General features: G+C 37.6%; 3 protein-coding genes across 5 annotated transcripts in view; 2 read left to right on the top strand and 1 right to left on the bottom strand.

Annotated features, from left to right (window-relative positions):
• The first annotated feature begins 3,110 nt into the window (after window positions 1-3,110).
• On the top strand, window positions 3,111-13,212 carry tspan2a (tetraspanin 2a). The gene is made up of 8 exons (XM_007546888.2): window positions 3,111-3,427; window positions 6,465-6,567; window positions 10,810-10,907; window positions 11,300-11,374; window positions 11,475-11,564; window positions 11,652-11,720; window positions 11,973-12,056; window positions 12,189-13,212. Exons 1-8 carry the CDS (start codon window positions 3,359-3,361, stop codon window positions 12,252-12,254), a joined length of 654 nt encoding a protein of 217 aa, XP_007546950.1. The 5' UTR covers window positions 3,111-3,358; the 3' UTR covers window positions 12,255-13,212.
• Window positions 13,213-14,010: 798 nt separating this feature from the next.
• LOC103134586 (mitochondrial glutamate carrier 1-like) lies at window positions 14,011-18,646 on the bottom strand. Of its 3 annotated transcripts, none has more exons than XM_007546887.2 (10): window positions 18,502-18,646; window positions 17,792-17,895; window positions 17,500-17,625; window positions 17,137-17,192; window positions 16,020-16,110; window positions 15,823-15,941; window positions 15,514-15,706; window positions 15,250-15,404; window positions 15,099-15,174; window positions 14,011-15,006 (listed from the first exon to the last, which is right to left on the bottom strand). In XM_007546887.2, exons 2-10 carry the CDS (start codon window positions 17,809-17,811, stop codon window positions 14,847-14,849), a joined length of 996 nt encoding a protein of 331 aa, XP_007546949.1. In that variant the 5' UTR covers window positions 17,812-17,895; window positions 18,502-18,646; the 3' UTR covers window positions 14,011-14,846. The 3 variants fall into 3 exon arrangements, with proteins under 3 accessions (XP_007546949.1, XP_007546948.1, XP_016524354.1); XM_007546886.2 differs by having other exon boundaries at window positions 15,514-15,709; window positions 18,502-18,644; XM_016668868.1 differs by lacking the exons at window positions 17,792-17,895; window positions 18,502-18,646 and having other exon boundaries at window positions 15,514-15,709; window positions 16,020-16,808; window positions 17,500-17,525.
• Window positions 17,902-19,002, top strand: part of slc5a8l (solute carrier family 5 member 8, like) — a 21,107-nt gene continuing 20,006 nt past the window's right edge. Inside the window, exon 1 of the mRNA XM_016668867.1 lies at window positions 17,902-18,427. The gene's annotated coding sequence lies outside the window, so the exon portion shown is untranslated. The remainder of the gene's footprint in view (window positions 18,428-19,002) is intronic.

Raw genomic sequence — 19,002 nt, 5'->3', positions numbered from 1 at the left:
ATTAGTAACAGAAAACTGTTTTTTGATTGAAATAAAATAAATCAAATAATATTTGATATAAATAGACATAAACAACAGAAAATGAAGCAAATATTCCCGAGAACCTGCTAACTGAAATGAGTTTAAAGCCATTGAAAGTGGATTTTCATTGGCTTTTACTTGTGAAAAAGAAAAAGCAATAAAAAATGTCTAGAAAATGAAATCTGCAACTGACAGTCTTGAAGAAAGATTCCTCCAGGGAATCTACGATACAGAGTCATTCATGGTGTTGAGTCAAAAGGGACACACAAGTTATTTGATCTGAAGAGAACCATTCATGCAAAAGTCCGTAAGTCCAACTGTGTCATGAAACAATGTGCTATTCCTGAAAACAAAACTGTAAATGAGGGCAGCACAGCACAGCAACGTGACCTCGCATCATGAGGATTCAGGGAGAATGTAATTACTTCCTCATTCCACTTAGTCGCACAATGCAACTGCAAGTTTTTCTCAAGATATAACAGAATCAAACTTTCTCCCAATCATGACACTACACACCATCTGTACATCATTGACAGGAAATACAAGTTTTTTTCTGTAGTTTGTGCAGGAAAATCACTGTAAGCAGAATGTAAATCTGACTGAACTGAATACTTCATTTGAAGATCATAAATGTATTCAAAGTTTTAGAGTAAACAGAGCTGTCTGGATGTAGACTTAGTATAAGAGTAGACTTGGTGTCTGTCTGTGTGTAAAGTGAACACAGGACAAGACTATATTTTCATAATAAACAATGATATCAGCGACTCTTGAAGGACATTGTCGTCCTGCCTTTGCTTTATTTCCAATGATATAAATACAGTGCCTCACATTTTGTCACATTATAACCAAAACCTTAAAGGTATTTAATTTTGGTTTTATAGGATTATCCTAAGCAAAGTGCTGCATAATTGTGACGTTGAAGGAATGTGATATATAAACCTTTACAATTAAACTAGTAAACACGTCTGACCTGTCAAACAAAAAGTTGTGGACAAGTTGAAAGTAAGGTTCTGTTATACAACAGCATCAAAACCTCAGACTATTCGGTGCATTGTCCAAATATGAAAATAGTATGGAAAACTGTAAACCTATGAAGAAATTAACATCCATGTAAACATACAGGCCAGGCATGGAAAGGATTGACCACAAGGGAAGCCAAGAAGTTCACGGTAACTCTGACGAAACTGCAGAAATCCACAGCACAGTTGGAAGAATGTCTTGACAGGACAAGCTATTTCAATTAAATTTCATTTAACAGAGTTTCTTAAACCCAAAGCGGAACTAAATTATGTTTCAACTTAAATTAGCCAAGTTTTTCAAAGAGTCATTCAAAATGATGATGGCAGTGGCCAGGAACTTTTTCTGCATTGTCAGCCTTCTTTATCGGCTGGTTGAGTCACCGATGCAGTTTGACTCAAGAAAGTGGAAGATGGAATAAGGTGCTCTGAGACCAGAACTGAAAATTTGTCGCAAAATGGAAAAATGCTATGCATTGTGAAAAATGAACACTCCACATCATACTAAACCCACTGTACCATCCTTACTACCAAAATGTATTTATTCTTTTATTTCAAACATGATACAAGTATAAAATCACACACATGAACATGGAATACAAAACACACTTATTTCCGTACCACAATAATCTTAACATGCTTGAAAAGAAGTAGGAAGGAGCAAGAAACTTATGAACTCCCACCCCATAAACTCTTGCCATATTTTCAGATGGACCCTCATTATTAAATCCAAAAAATAAAAAATAAACATAGGCTAATTAATTTTCCGTTTTATCTGGGTTTACATATGTCTAAATATATACATTCATACAGCCATACCCACACACTCATATGTGTGAGCGTCAGTTTACATACATATTAATGCTATCATCTTGTGAAAATGACCTCCTTCTATTTCCTTTTAATTTGCATTAAATTTTAACTTTGGTTTAACTCCTTATTTAATTTGTTCCATAATTTTAAACCATGAATCAAAATACAAATACTGCCATCCTTACAGTGAAGCTGGTCACAGTTAATGGGAAGGCTGATTGAGCAAAACAAGGCAATACTGGAAGAAAACCTGTAAGATGTCTACCAGTTATTTTCTTCCAGTCTGACTGTGTTCCAGTTTTAGAAAGACAATACTGTTAGAAATGTACTCTAATCACCTGCAAGTACAAAAAAGGTGGTTCTATGCATGCATGCATGCATGCCACAGTGATCAGATTTTTATTCATATTTTTTTCTTTTTTAACAAAAAAAATAACAGTGTATCAATTTCACAATTACGCAGCACATTGTTTATAAGAAAAAAAAGAGGCATTACAACTTTTTGTTGTACATGTACAGCAAAAAGCTTAATCCCGTTTTAATATGTCTCTCAAGTCAACAATAACAACTCGTTACAAAATCAAATCAAATCAAATCAAATTTTATTTGTATAGCACATTTAAGCAGGAAGGCATTTCAAAGTGCTTTACATAATTAAAATAAAAACAGCATGTGAGAAAGAGTTTTAAAAAAAAACATCATTAAAATGCAAACAGTGAGAAAGAGAAATAAAAAGAAAGTAATAAAAAGATAAAAAGAAAAGATAAAAACATTAAAGACATCAGATAAAAACATTAAAAACATCAAATACACTGAAGACATCAAAACCCTCACTCTAATCCTAATTTAGCCATAAGCAACTCTAAACAGGTGGGTTTTAAGTTGAGATTTAAAGGCACCCAGTGTTTCAGCTGTTTTACAGTTTTCTGGAAGTTTGTTCCAAATCCGTGGTGCATAGAAGCTGAATGCTGCTTCTCCTCGTTTGGTTCTGTTTGTACAAGAGTACAAATGAGAATTAGACTGATCAGAAATAGAATAAAAATAGCAGATGCCACGTCTGTTACACCCCCTGATTCACACAGATTGTTATATAATTCGTGGATTTAGTCATAGCTGCAAACTAATTTTCATTGCAAATGAGGCCAGTTGAAAAAACAATAGATTACAGCAGAATTTCTCATTGACCAGGTCAACGTCAAACACTGATGTAACCCATGTGGAGGAACCGTTTGACGTTTTGCTTTGTTTTTTTTTTGTTTTTTTTCTCAGGGTCCCTAATGGACCCTGATGGCCCCCTCCTCGAGAGCGCCCGCATCTCCATTGGGCGGTAGCAGCTTCCCAGGCAGCCTGAGCAGCTTGTGCGCATGTTTTCATATAGACTAACGGGGCAGGTCCTCATCATCATTGCATGGGGCTGATGTTCAGTGGTAAGACGCGACGGTTCGCAAAATAAAACAAAAACAAGACAAAGGCTTCTGATCGGACAAATCGACACATCGGGCGACATCATGAGCAAAGTGCAAGGCGGGATGAAATGCGTGAAATATCTGCTCTTCGCCTTCAACTTCATCTTCTGGGTGAGTCCGCGATGGAAATGAATTTGCGTGGAGACGCTGTTGTTCATATTTAACACTCAGATGTGTGGGCATATGCTGATGTCTTGTGATTAACATACAATCACGAAAGCAGAAGATTTCCGTCGTCTTTAAGCGACATAATCATCTTTTCCGGTGACAAGAAACTGTTGGCGCCTTTGTGATCCACTTCGCCTCGCAGTGGTGTTTACATGTTCAATATTTATAACACGCCATATGCGTACCATTGTTTATACTGTGTTTCAATGGGAGCCTGGTTTAAGAGTTTTAAAAAGTATATATTTCTGCAGATCGTTATTAAGCACCTGTTCAGTCCACATCCTTTCTGAGTCTGCACTACCTCCCTACTTCAACCCTTCTTAATACACATATTGATCTACTTTTCATTTTATTAATCTAATAGCGCTTAAGTAATATAGCAGCCTTGTTATGAATGATATATAAAGTGTGTTTAAATATTCATTTAGCAAAGACAATCTCTGTTATATTCAGAATGATTTATGTTGCATGTAAAGGACCCTGTCTATTCTACAGCACATACTGTTCATTAGAGCTGCACTATCTGCTATGTTTCCAACACATATCCCTTCTGACTTGGCCTTGTGTTGTGACTTTCCAATGCTGGGTTCAGTACAGAGCATTTTTAGGAGACATATTCACTTTGAAGAAGATGCTGCATCAGTTTGTTTTAGTTTGATCAGCTGCTTAGAGAAGGTTTAGATGGACCTTTGCCTACATGGTACTTGCTTTTCATACACTGTCTCATCATCTGACATAAATCAGCGGCTCTAGCCTGGCCTATGTGAAGAAGAAGAAGAAGAAGAAGAAGAAGAAGAAGAAGAAGAAGAAGAAGTCAAGCCACAGTTAATTAGAAAAGCTGGCCTGATTTCACAAGCCACACCCAGGTGTAATTACTAATCTGCAGAATCAACATACCCGTTAAATAGCACGAAGTGGGGTAAAATAAAGAAACAAAGAAACAAATTGTGCTCCAATAATAATAAAAACAAAACTTCTAGAAAAGACAAGTAAAAAGTGACATCTATTGGTTTTTAAAGAGATTCTAATGCTTCTGGATTGCAGTGAGCCACAGTAAGAGTCATTATCTACAAATTGATAAAACAACAGTGGTGAATGTTCCAAGATGTGGATGGCTAACCAAAATTACTCCAAGACTGCACTGACAACTATTCATTAGTCCACAAAGGAACCAGATTTTACTGGGCAGAAAATGCATTTCCTGGAGAATCCCCGGGAAGAACGGCTGCTCTGTTTAAAGAACACAAAAGCCAGTCCCAAAATGATTATGGAGGTAGTCAAAGTCTGGACATGAAAATTCCTCCACAGACTCTTAACTTGCTGCTGCCAAGTGTGGCTATTAGGTTTAGGAGACAGTTACGTTACAGTATGTCACTTATGACCCTGTTTCTTTTTCTGTTTTATCAAATTATCATTGGCAGATATTACAGTAAAATTAGTTAGATAATCTAACGTTTAAGAGTGACAAGAAAGCAAAAATATATATATTTTTTACAATACTGAATATTTTTAGATTTTTTTAAATACATTGCAAAAAAAGAAAGAAAAGTTGCATGTGAAGGCTTGTTAAAGAGAATTTAGATATTTTTTCAAAAATGTTTTTCTCTTCTGTTCTTCAATTTCTTGTATCACAGCTCCAGTTTTTGCTAGCATCAGTTACATCTTCATTTGATTACACCCCTGGTATAAATTCACATAATCTTCTATTAGTTGTAAACTCAGAACCAGAGCTGCTTTTCATTTCTTGCTCATTCAGAGAGGAAAATCAATGCAGATACAAAGGCAAATGCCAGTTTGGTTGTCAGCTGTGAGTACTGATGTTTTACTGTTAAATGATACACTATATATGAGTTTAAGAAGCAGCATTGATTCTGTGCTCTGTAAGATGATCTCTTGTCTCACCCCAAAACTGACAGCAGCCTCTTTGTTTTGGCCGTTTTGAGGCAGAAAGGAGAGCTCTTGTGGCTGGAGCCAAAAGAGGCGTACAGTGCGCTGTCATTTTGGGGTGCACAGCCAACATGCAGCCAATGCCAACGTGAGTTACATCACCAAGGCGCTGTGAGGCTGGCACAACCAGTGGCTGAAGTGCACCCTGGGAGACGGCCCCCTGATGTTCTTGTTCTAATAGTCCATGTAGACAAGTGAGATACTGCAGCAAGAATCTTCTTTTATTAATAATAACCATTAGGCAATCAGGTAGCACTTTATTAGGCTTCAAAAGATTAGGAGAAAAGAGGAGGCGTTATTTATTGATCACACATTTTGGTTGTCTTTTTAGGATCTTAGGGTTTTGGTTCATGTGGGGTTTGAGGAAAAAAAATAATTTTTTCAGGGTTTATTACAAGTCTGGCCATACCCAGAACAGGATTGACAATTCACAGCAAGCATTTACTTGAACTTTTTCTTTCAGTTTCTTTTAACAGAGCCAGAGTCGCTGTAGAGGTGAAACATTAACATTCCTGGCACATGCCTGTTTTGAATAAACAGAAAGAAAAACAGGCAGTGAGCATCAGAAACCATCTCACTGATGAGACAAGAGCAACAGCGCCACCTACTGAAGAATGCTAACTAACAAGATGATACAGTCTAAAAGAAGCAAACCATAAATTCATTTTAGGGGTTTGATCAGTCAGTGATCTGGTGATTTATTTTTATTATTTCAGTTTAACCTTCTGTGTCGATAACTACAACCCATAAATCCCCCATGTCAATATTTAATAAGCAAAGATGAAAATAATATGGGAAAAACTTAATTAAGAACAAAGCCTACCCAAAATTATTAGGAGCATTCAAAATACTTACCTCTTTTAACAATTATGTAAAAAGTTAGTACTTTTTTTTATTATTGTAAAGGAAAGAATAAGGACAAAAAGGCTCAAAGTTTAACTATCAACTGCTAGAAATAAAAAAAAAAAATTTTCAGAAATCTTTATTATTTAATGTCTTTTTGGTTCATTAAATGATTGTGATCGTTTTGCAGTTGTCGGGCCTGTTGGTGCTGGCTGTGGGACTGTGGCTGAGGTTTGACCCGAACACAGTGAAGCTCCTGACAGGCGATGGAGCTCCTGACACCTTCTTCATCGGTACGTTGACGTTTTTTGGTCTCCCTCTCTCACCGTACACAATCAAAACATTTTTCACCTTCAATGAGTATATTTGAAGAAGGCAGCATAGTACATGTAGATCTTTTCAATTCGTGTTTCAATTTAGGCCAATACCATATTTAAAACAGCACATAGCTGTAAACTTGATCATAAAGTATTTATATTTCTAACTTTAATATATTTAACACATAATAATAAAACGTGGACTTAAATGAAAGTGTAATGAATAACAGCTTAAAGGGTGTTATTATTTTCAAAAGGAACTTTTAATCTGATGAAACCTAATGGGAATGGATATTCCAATTTATTGAATATCGCTGTTTTCATCACTGCAATTTAATCATCAGTTGCAAGCATTAGTAAAAAAATTATGTTGAATTCAAGTCATTTAGATGGAAGATGGGTGCGGTTATTCATGCGGTCCATTAACCACTTACCACATATGTTGCTTCCTGTTAGATTTGAATCTACTGAAGCTGCTCTCATGAAAGAACACTGCTGGCTTCTGCGTGGTTGTTACATACATTTTTAGTTTAAAACATAAACATTTTACCTTAAAGAATACTACGGCTTGTGGAAAATGAACGTACTGTGAAGCTTTCCTTTTTAAGTTTTTTATGGCATTTATTTAATAGTAGCTGTACAGGAAGAAGGGCAGAGAGAGAAGTGGAAGACATGCAGCAAATGGCCGAGGGCCGAGAATTGAAACCAAGAACAACTGTGTTGAGGACTGTAGCCTCTGTAAATAGTCCACCTGCTCCACCACTGAGCCATGCGGCGCCCCCGGAGCTTTTCTTTTTATCCTAAAATAAACCGAAAGGAACACCTCAAAGATAGCTTTTTACTCAGATCCAGAAGGATCTGCAGGGGAAAATAGCAGCAAAATCTGTGAATTTTGGAAACTACAAAATTGCTGAGTGAGAATGTTTATAAGTTATAAAGTAATGTGCCTTGCATTGCCTAACAGATTTGGATTGGTAGAATGAATGAATAAATGAACTGCTCAATGAGATCACTGGAAATGTTGGAAATGCAGCCCTGTTTCGGTTTTATTATCACATTAACTTGGTGACACTTTGTAGTCGGCTGGCTTTTTGAATACTGAATGAGTTGTTTATTTCTTTTTGCATAACTCCCACTAAACACACAGCAGATTATTAAGACATACAGTAGAGAAGACAAGCAGCCTCAGTGTTCAGTCCTCAATACAACAGGCTCTCTATTTCTTGTTCTGTGTAGGAGCGCACACTTTGAAAGAAGCCTGTTCTTGTTGCTCCCGTTTAGAGCATGACCTAAAATGGTGACTTCACTTCATCAACTCCCTGCTGTCCTGTCATGGAACCAGTTCCTCCCTCAGGACCAGAGGAGCAGGTTGGGTGTGTTAGATGGAAACTCTCCGATTGTCTCTTCTTTTTTTTTTCTTTCTTTTTACCGTCATATCTTGGTGCACAGAAATTTCAAAATGTTGCACACTAAAAGCTGTGGAAATTTATGCAAAGCCAGGGTGAGATATCTTTACAATTTGGTTACATGCAAATATCCAAACACCTGTCAGTTAAATATATTCTTACTTTACCACCATGTTTCACCTGCAGCAACAAAATGTTTCCTATCAGTGCACAGTAACTTTTGCTGAATTATTCCTAACTGATGGCCTGATAGGTTGCTCATTAGGTCTGTCCCAAGAAACACCTTATAATGGATAAAAACAAAAAGATCTTCCAAGAACTTTCTAATCTTACTCTTTCATGTACACATGAAATTGGTTGCTATACAGGATCTTCTATGAAAACTGTGCATAGAAGATCCCTCACCCCAGAACATTCAAAATAACACAAGGATGAAAAGATCTGATTCATCGTGATAAATCGATTATTGAAATATTCAGCTAATTTAGTAATCAATAAATTATTAATTACAGTTAATAATAAGGCCGTGTGCTATAAGAACAGAACAGTAATTGAGTCAAAACTGTATAAAACATATACATCTTGCATTTAAGACTAAAAACAAACCTTTGTCTGAAAGTGGCATAGTTTTAGCTTCACCTGTTTTAGTTTCTGTAAAAAAAAATATTAAGGACCTTTTGCATTCCAATTATTAATTGGCTAATCTAAAACATAACAACACTGTAAGCCATGTAGATGTTAGAACTATGTTTTTAACTGTAGATGCATCTTTTATTACAAATGATACAATAGAGGAATGTTATGTTATTGCATTTTAAGCAATAACATAACATAATATCAGCATATCATGTCAGTAGCCTCATTAGAAATAATTTTATTGAAAATAATAGATATTTCTGGTGCCACTTTGAGGTTTACATAAATGTAACAAAATTAGGAAGTTTAATTATATATTTTTTATGTTGTTTCCTGTACATGAGAATTAGAAAGCTTGTTATTAAGGTTGGTAATGTAGAAAAATGTCCCTGTTTAGATTCCTGGAAGAACAACTTGTTGATGAACTGTTCTGTCAGCAAGCCAATATTGCTCTGTGGAACCCTTCCTCTTGGAGGAATAATATTAGTACCAGCTCATGTTCCACCTACATATGATGATTTAAAGCTTTAAAAATCTGAAGTAGCCTCAGCGAATGAGTAGGAGCATAATTACCGGAGGCAGCTCAGCATCTCCGATGAGTTAGTGTGTGCAGCGTAAATCTGATTTACTCTTCTCATTTTATGAAATTAGATTCAGGCTGAATGACACCTGGAGCAATCTGGGCATCTGTTTATTTGCAACACGGTGCCAAGGATCAGTCACAACAAAAGGAATGCCATCGTAAAGTTCCTGAAAAGAATAGTAAGGCATCACTAGCAACAACTCACCTCAGGGACAGAGAGCAAACACAGCGCTACCTTAATAAGACAAAAGAACAGCATTCCCTGTGGATGATTCACTTGCCTTACTGTCACCTCCGCACTTTCCAGTGTGTACAGAACCATTGCGTGTGTATATAAGATAGGGACAGAGTTTAACTAAGAGATAATGCAGATGTTTACACTTACTAATGCCTGTTTCTGCCTCATACCTGCTTTAAAAACCACCAGGCCTGCTTGGTCTGTGTCTGCAAGATGTCACTGGTTTCACTAACAGAAAGTTCTATAAAAGAACAAGTGTTAAAATGACTGACTGATGGAAAATGTGTTGACACCTTTTATATACAGTGGAAGCTTTTTTGGCCCAACATATTTTCCATTGCAGATATGTTGGGTCAGAAAATTTGCTTTGAATCCGTTCGTACCGCGCTTCGGCTCCCTGCAGGTCAGCAATCTACTTGCTCGTATTTCCCTGCGCTTTTGTTCGACAACAGGAAAACAACAGCTTGCATTGGGCCCATGTGAGTTAATTATATTGCTGCAGTGATTAGACTCTAACCACGGACCTCGGGGAGCAGCCTGGTGTATGGTTGCAGCGTAGAGGAGGACTCAGTAGTGAAGGCTGGGAGCAGGGGAGCAGACAGAGGAGGTGACGTCAACCAGACGGGAGACAGGCAGAGATGGTCGTGGTTTCCAGCATTTGAGCCATCCAAAATTTGATTTGCAGCTTTACAAGACGGATCGTGTCTGTTCCACTGCTTCAGTTTCCAAGAACACGGAAGAACAAAGCCTACAGCTGAAAACAGCACCAAAATAACACAGTGGAAATTCGCTCAAACCAGTTTTGCTTTTAATTTAGCAGCATCAACACCTGGGAAGATATTATGTCTATATTTGGAGGTGCCAAAACCAGATCATTTTAGGGGAATTGTCTCAACATCTTCTCACCTGAAAAAAATCCATTTTACTTTAGATTTTAGATACATTATTTACACTGTAGAGGCAGCGTGTCAAAACCATTTACAAACACCCATATCCTAAAAATAATCTCTTTGAAAGGAGCAATCAAGCTGGCAGCCAGCACTTATCTCCATAGAAAGCTGTGAAACTCGGTGTGGGAGAAGGCTGATAATCCAACTGTGAGGGGTGGGAGGCGGCTCTGAAGTTTTGATTTGGTAAAGAAGTTTCGACCTACATGTTTCTGCTGTTACCCAAACACAACAAACAGTCTTTTTATAAACCTACCCAAAGACATGAAGGCACGTTGGATCATGCTGCCACCATCAGGTGAAGCTGTGAACTGCAGGAAAATGATCGTCGTCCCTCAAATGTTTAGATTTTCTGAGAAAACTTTAACACTGAATAATCATAATCAACCCTTCTGTGTCTTTCTGCAGCTGTTTACATCCTTCTTGGTGCAGGAGGCCTGATGATGGTTGTCGGGTTCTTCGGTTGTTTTGGAGCCATACGGGAGTCTCAGTGTCTTCTTGCATCGGTGAGTTCAAGTGCTTAAAACTAAACTTGTGTTGCTGTAATGCAAAACTTTATCTTATTTTTTTCTTGCTGAAAATCTTAGAACTCGTAATCCTTCACTTTACATTTCTATGGAGATTAATACGAATTTCTAGTTACTTGTCTTATATTTTAGCTAGGTCATGGTTTCTTTTACCTATTGAAAATGTTTTGAAATAATTTTTGAATTTAAAAGAAGCTATTGGTGAACTAATTTAACAACTTTACTGATGATTAGTTTAAAAACACTCAGAGATTGTCTATATTTAAATCATAAGTTGTACTGTAAATGATCACTGAGATTAGATCATGTGAAAAATAATCACATAAATAAAAAATATTTGCAACAATAAGCCTTCTTTGCCACTTCTGCAGTTCTTTGTCTGTCTTCTGATAATCTTTGGAGCAGAGATCACTGCCGGTGTGTTTGGATTCTTGAACAAAGAACAGGTGAAATAATTGATTACTGTTTAAAGAAAAAAATAAGTGGTTATCTCAGTTTGTCAAAACCCCAGGAGTTACTCACGCCTTTTTTATTCTTTTATTATAGATTGCTGAGGAAATCCAGAAGTTTTATAGCGACTCCATTGCTGATAATAACGTTAATGGCACTGCCATAGCACTAATTTATCACAAAACTGTGAGTACAGCGTAGCTTTTGTCTCATTGCATCCTTAGACACTGAAACACTGACATAACCATATTTATTTACCTTTTGCATGACCAGCTGAATTGCTGTGGAGGTGCCAGTATGGAGAAAAATCCAGAATTATGCCCAGACCAAACAGAGGAAACGGTAAGATAATTGTAACACTTCTTAGCCACATGGTGGCAGTATAGGACTGATTCTGATTGGCCACTTCAGATTCATCCATCAATGCATCCATTTTCGTACACCCTTGTCACTCGTGGTGTTGGGAGGGGTGCTGGTGCCTTTCTCCAGCGAGGCGTTTCGGGCGAGAGGTGGGGTCACCCTGGGCAGGTCGCCAGTCCCTTGCAGCACTTCAGATTCTTATCTGTTAAACCTTTCCTTTCTTTGACTCTTTAGGACTGTCATACTGCAATATTAAACTTCTTCGATGAAAAGCTGCTCATCATTGGATATATAGGGATTGGCATCGCTGGAGTAATGGTGAGAATTTGGAAAACTTTCACCTTCAACTCTGATCTTTTACAATGTTTGAATATCTGTCTAAAGGTGCTGGCTTGTGATTTTCACACAGTAATGAATTAGGAGTTTCATCTTGTTTATGTCTCTTTTCAGATTATTGGAATGATCTTCAGCATGGTCCTGTGTTGTGCGATCAGGAACAGCAGAGAAGTTATATAGTTGGGGTTATGACTCCCTCACACACCCACCCACTCACACAACAACCGGACCCCCTCACATGCGTACGACCCTTTATAATCATTGTATCCGTATGGGTAGAGCAGCACCACGGTTGCATGTCTGTGACACTCCTTTTAGATCAGACTGGAGAGGTGGGGAGGTTAACTGCACAGACTGCATTCAACACGACACGCTGGATCATTTCAAAGCTTTTCCCCGTGGCTTTACCAGCCCAGAAACACTGATTTAATGCTCTGTTCTTTCCCATTCTTAATGCTTTGCTTTTTAGCATGACGTGACATTTCCTGCTATTAACATGTTTTTGTTAGATGGTGCTCTGCAGAGTTTGTCATACTGCACTGTAGCTACAACACAATACACAAGGCCTTCTATGACACAAGAATGTTTGTGATGGAGGAGTATTGCTGTAAATATGGACTATTTTACACGTTTGCAGTCAACACTATTTATCCGGTCCATCTGTTTGCGTCTTCGGGCCTGATTTTCATCAAAGTTTGTGTGGTTAGGAGTTTTGAGGACTAGCCTACCTTTGCAGAGTGAGTTTCCATGGTGTGCCTATTTGAGCCGTTTAAGTAATAGTCAAATCTGCAACTACAGAATAACGTGTGTAATTTTTCATATATTTAACATGTACATAACTGTGCTTGTTCTCTGCCTCCACTTTCAAGTATTTCTACTGTAAAGCACGCATGAAAACTCAAATTGTTAGGGAGGTCTGATGAAGAACCGCTTCTTTTGTAAATCTACAAATTTTTCTGAGGTCAGTAATGTTTAGTGCTGAGCTCTTCTTGAGCACATTTAAACTGTAACAGTAAGCTAGTTTGCATTTTGTGGACATTTCTGTGGATGTAAATTTTGTGTGCCAATAAGATGTGAAATAGAAAATAATACAGTTTGTTGTTCCGTTAATGATAATAAAACATACTGGGTGCTCGTATCGAGTCGTCTTGTGGTTCATGCTGTTCTGGATTCAAAAGCTTGTTCAGTTCAGCCAAAACAGAACGAGCCAGTCTGACTGCAAGATAATAGCTACAATCACAGCAACAGTTAAACCATTTAAATCAACTGAAAATGTGACAAACCTATTTAATCTTACCATCACATGGAGACTTGGGTGACATATTAGTTATAATACTGTTAAGTCTCTAGGACAACCATTAGACAATGCCAGATTGTTGAAGGTTTTCCAACACCAATAAAAACGCATTCGGTCTGATAAATGCTGGTGGTGCTCTAAATGGAAACGCATGTTCTAGTCAGATAAGAGTAAAATTTAGTTTTTCAAACACTCCAGTTAGGCTTGGCGTTAAAAGGATTTTTTATTTTCCAATGTCCTTGTTAATATTAATTTCATCAAGAATACTGTTAATTCCAGTACATTTTAAAGTCTTCCATTGCAATATTTACCCAAAGCAACAGTTCACCAGAAAAATTCAACCTTCTTGGGCAGGCTGAAGAGACCCAAAACAGCCAGCCAAAAAGTATTGTTACCGTTTATACTCCAACCTTATGTCTTCTAGAAGAAGAAGCGTTGAAAAGGTATATAAAAATAAGCAGTGGTGCTAATCACTTAGGCACCAGCAATGAAGGATCAATCCAACTTAACAAATACACAAAAAGTGAGTTTATTTTTTTTATTCAAGAAAAAAAAAAAAACTCTAAGGGTGCTGTAAGGACACTTTTACACCAAATAAAAATATCTGCATAAGAAAAAAAGTGCACCATGCAACCAAAGTGAATGAAAAGAAAATTTTAATGGATATAATGTGTAAAAAAGTCATCACAGTGACAGTATGCAACAGTCATCTCTCACAGTATTATTGTTAAATTCAAGTGAATAATGCTGCCTCCAAGAACCCAATTAATAAATTTCTGCTCTACTGCAACATAATCCAGTGATACTTAGAATAATATAAATGTAAAGGTCTAAAAGGGCCTACACAAACATAATATATATAATAGCAAGTTTTGTAAAGGACATGCAAACAACAGGATTTTGTACGAGGACGCTTTTTATGGTTTGGTAACCTTCATGGTCCCACACCAGTAGGAAGGCTCAAGATCAATCCAATAAAACAACCAAATATTAAAATAGCAGAATACAAAACACATTTACAGAATTAAAGTGTAAACTGGGCCCCATATATTTAGCCATCACAAATCTTCTAAGTGGAAGGCTTAGTATGATGAGACATAAATGGAAACTGTAGGGAAAAATGTATATAAAATGAAAAGAACTTGTTAATAATAATAATAATAACTTTTTTTAAAAACTGAAATACTAAACACAAAACTAGGTCTGAGTGAGTTCCTCTCCCTCATAGAGGGAATCCAGACATGAATGTTTTGGGACTAGGATACAAGAACACTGTAATTCTGAGTCCACCACCTTAAAAAGGTCAACAGATTCAAGTGCAAATGATGGGCTCAGTTGGTTTCAAAGTCACAAAAGTGTGCAAAGTGCGACACAGCTGTCAAACTATAAAGATGATTTCTGTTTTTTGCTGTAAACTGATTGTAGCTGCCAGTAGTTGCGTCAGGCCCAGTGTGTAGATGGCCTGCTGATGCAGCTCAGACAGACAGGAAACTTGGAGAATAGTTGTCCAGGATATATTCACCAACACCAACAAAATACATGACCTGTGCAATTCCAAACAGAGGTGCAATGACCAGAGCACGGCAGCCTGCCCCCTTCAGAAAGGCAGACGGCCCCTCCTTCCTCATAATTTTACTGTCAAAACAGAAGGATGGGTATTTTTAGAGCCACGTATGACAGGGTAAGTATGCATCAGTAGATGGTGTGGAAAGAATGTGCCATCTTACCTCACACAATCCATAACTCCGTTGTAGCTCTCCTCAACTGCTCCTTTGTTGAGGGACTGCAGTCTGGTCTTCACCACTGTATAGAGAAAGAACATTCTTTAAGACTTGTTGCTACTGGTACTTGATGACAAATGGATAAAACGAAACCTACCATCACAAGGGTTGACTGCAACCGCAGCAGTAGATCCTGCAACACACCCTGACAGGAAGGCCCAGTAGAAGGGCGATGACTCTGCAGGGCTGGGTTTGCCCAGTCGGTTCAGGTTGGCAAACAATGGGAAGTAAACAATAGAAAAGGGTACATCCCTGAAAGAAATAAAACAAAATCTTCATTAGTAAATATTAAACTTTCTTTTTTTTTTCTTATATGGAGTGGGGGGGGGGAAAGCCGTTTTTGAATAAAAATGAGCTTCACCTCATGAGTGTTGCCCCCAGGCCCTTGTACAGGCCCTGGATGCCCTGTTTTTGCAGGAGTTCCTTCGCAATCTGCGTTGCCGACACGGCTCTTGTTGCAGACATCACAGGGCCCGAGTTGTACGAGCGACTCAGCACCGTGTTCGTCACCGCCAGCTTTGTGGGAGACATCATCACTGGTTTCTGTTGTTGGGCTGCTTAAACAAAAAAAAAAAAAGAAAAAAACATATGTATACATTAGAAACGTTAAAAATTCAAAAATTAGGTTGTAGGATGAAGTACCTTCTCCGTTACTCAATGGTTTTCTTACCAATTCTGCCCGCATCCTGCAGCTGGATTTTGAGCATTTCCATGGGGGTAGTAACAATAACTTGGCACATGCCTGCACCACACCCTGCTAGCATTTCTTTGAATACTGTTAAGCCTTTTCTGTTAGCAGAAAACAATGAGTCAGACATAAGTTGTGACACATTAAATTTCTGACAGACACTAGACAAATGCACTCACCCGTCCTTGGAAAGGTGATGGCGGAAGAGGTCATTAGCTGCCAGCTTGATGGCCTTCTCAGGGGTAACCAAAGTCAAGTTTACTGCTGCCCCTAAGGAACAAACAAATTCACAATTAGCATCGATGTCACAATCTAGTTTCCAATGACAGAGAAACATTTGCCTGTCAATGTTTTTATATCATCATAAAATAGAACTCAACTTAAAGCTGCTTCAATAACTCTGGCAAAGCACATCATCTCATGAAACATTACACTTAAGCATTGTTTTAAAGGCAAGACGACAGAAAAGGAATGGTGGGGAATGAAACAAAGTTGAAGTCTAAAATTCAAACACGTTTTTCTTTTTAAAATGAGTCAAGTAAAGTGTCTAAACATGTTAATGACAATACAGAAATTTAATCAAAAGTTGTTAGTGACAAGACAGGTTGACTTTAAGACTACACATATTTCAGACTTTGGACAAACTTGCAAAGTTATCTGTTGTACAATGTTGTATTAAAACATTGAAAAAAATAAAATAAAATAGATCAGACCAGATTAATTTGCAAGATCTAACAAAGACTGTAATGTTATAGTCAAGGAAAGAACAAGTAATGACAGGTTGACAGGACAGTGAAGAGACAACCAAGTAGTTAATGACAGGAAGTCAAATTACAGAACAGATGGCAAAACATAAAACTTGAGCCTATAGTTTTAAGTAGAAGCAATATTGTAAGAACCATTAATATTTGCCTCCAGCGTGGCTGCGCCTTATCGGCTAGCCTTCAATATCCCAGGGGGACCCAAGTCTGTAATATGGAAAAACACAGATGCAAACAGCATTCCTCACAAGAGCAAACGCCTAGCCTAATGGTCTCCATTTTCTTTGCAGATTTAAACATTAAAAAAAAGGGGAAAAAAAAAAACAAAAACAGTGTGTAGTACCGTGTTTAACAGCATCAGTAAATTGGAATTGGTCTTGACATTTACTTTGATTTCATTTCAAAAACCAAAAATAAAACTACTGCACAACAACTCGACACTGAGCTTACCATTTTCCTAAAATTAATCCTATAAAAATTGAACTTCCACATGTGCTAACCTAAAGCTTCTTAATAATCAGATGTATAATCTTACCTCTGTACATTCCAAAGTATCCCTCCGATCGAATAGTTTTGACAAGGCAGTCCATCCTTCATTAAACAAAAACAAAAAAACATTACATAAACTTTCTGCACAAGGTAACAGAATATTCTAGAATATTCGGTTGGGCTGTAAAATTCCACCCAAATGAGCTAAAGCGACTTCCTCAAAAAAAACAGGAGGAGTTAACAATGCACAGCTGTCACAATCCATCAGGTCAGGACACAGTGACTCCAATTCCATCCATGCGTCATTGTGGAATTAGAGAGGATAGCACCAGATTAACACAGACGTAGTAGATGTAATGCCCCGAAACCACACATCCATGTTGTGTAGATTGTAGCTATAAATACTTACATGCTCTTGTAGACTTGCTGCCCACTTCTCTGGTTCTGTAACCTGGTCTTAGCCAAGTCAACGGGGAAGACACACGTAACCCCAACAATACCGGCAATACCGCCATTAATGAGTTTGGCAGGTAGGCTGAAGGGTAACAGAGAAACCTGTTTTACTAAAGCCTGAACACATTACCCATTTAAAATAATCCAAATAAAAAAATATCAAAAAGTAAAACTCTAAGATTACTTTTATAGATAATTCTGTTGAGGTCAATATTATGAGGAGCAGGAAATCAGTTAATGAAACTTACCTAATCTGCTGCTGAGACATGCTGGCTCTTATATGTCACAAGTGAAGATGGAAAATGGAGAGATGTAGAGTCAAGTGCTTGCAGTTAAGCTGGGAAGTGGTGTCCTGGAGAGATAAAACCAAAAAGTGAACAGAATCCTGAGTAGCCACAGACTTTTAAACGCTGAACTTATCCCACCCACCCAGAGCTGCAGGTTTAAACTTGTCTGTATGCTTCAGAGTCACATGGTTGTGATGTACCCACTCACCACAACGTCTATTTACATTCCGGAACGCCTTAAAAGGGCATTCCCGCCTTCTATAGAAATTTTACAGAAATGTACTGGCTAAAAGTTAGATAACTGGAGATCTAAAACACGTTTCTTCGTAAGGAAAGTGTCTACATATAGTACATATCTAAATTAGTAGGACAAGTTTACTTCATAATTTCAATAACTGAATTCCTTCTCCAGCATTAGATTATGATAAAAAAATTTGACAGCAAATAATTTTCTTACTTCAGGACAAGTAAAACGTGTCATGGTCGCAAACAATACTAACCAATTTTTAAGACCTTATGGCGTTTGCTGCTTGATATAAAGAACAGCAACGTAAAGCATCCATTCAAACCATCACAGCCCGCAAAACTAAATAAAACAGCTAAGAACTCAAATTCGATGATTTAAAGTAGATTATTTATTCACTAAAACGTAAATATAGCAAGGTACTTACCAAATAATTGTCTTATGCAGCTTTAAGAAGAGTTTTAAGTCGTTAAAAGTGTATTTCGCTTTCAACCACTTTTCACCTCCGTTTTATAGCAATGAATAGACCGACTGGAAATTTCCACTGGTCTTATGGTGGCAAAGACTGTTACAGCATACGCCTTAATGACAACCAATCAGAGTGAAGACGTTTCCATAAGAACCAATCAGAGTGAAGACGTTTCCATAAGAACCAATCAGAGTTCAGATATCGCTCCTCTTTTCGTCCCCGTTGGCCGATCGATCCGTCAGTTAAAATGTTAGAACGAGTGAGTGACTGGCTGGAACGAGGCAGATGGCGGGGGTTGAATGTAAAAAGAATCTTTTGTTTAAAAAGCTCAAAATTTTATTTAAAATTAAAATGCATGAATAGAAAAGCTTGGGGTAGACTCTCAAAATATATTTTTCATTCTTAACATACACGGCTAATTTAAGATGAACTACTAAATTTGTCATGGCTAAAGACCCC

Source organism: Poecilia formosa, unplaced genomic scaffold, assembly GCF_000485575.1.
Source record: "Poecilia formosa unplaced genomic scaffold, Poecilia_formosa-5.1.2 Scaffold18, whole genome shotgun sequence".
NCBI lineage: Eukaryota > Metazoa > Chordata > Actinopteri > Cyprinodontiformes > Poeciliidae > Poecilia > Poecilia formosa.
The sequence above is the reverse complement of the archived record's forward strand: the minus strand, read 5'-3'. Positions and strand labels throughout refer to the sequence as shown.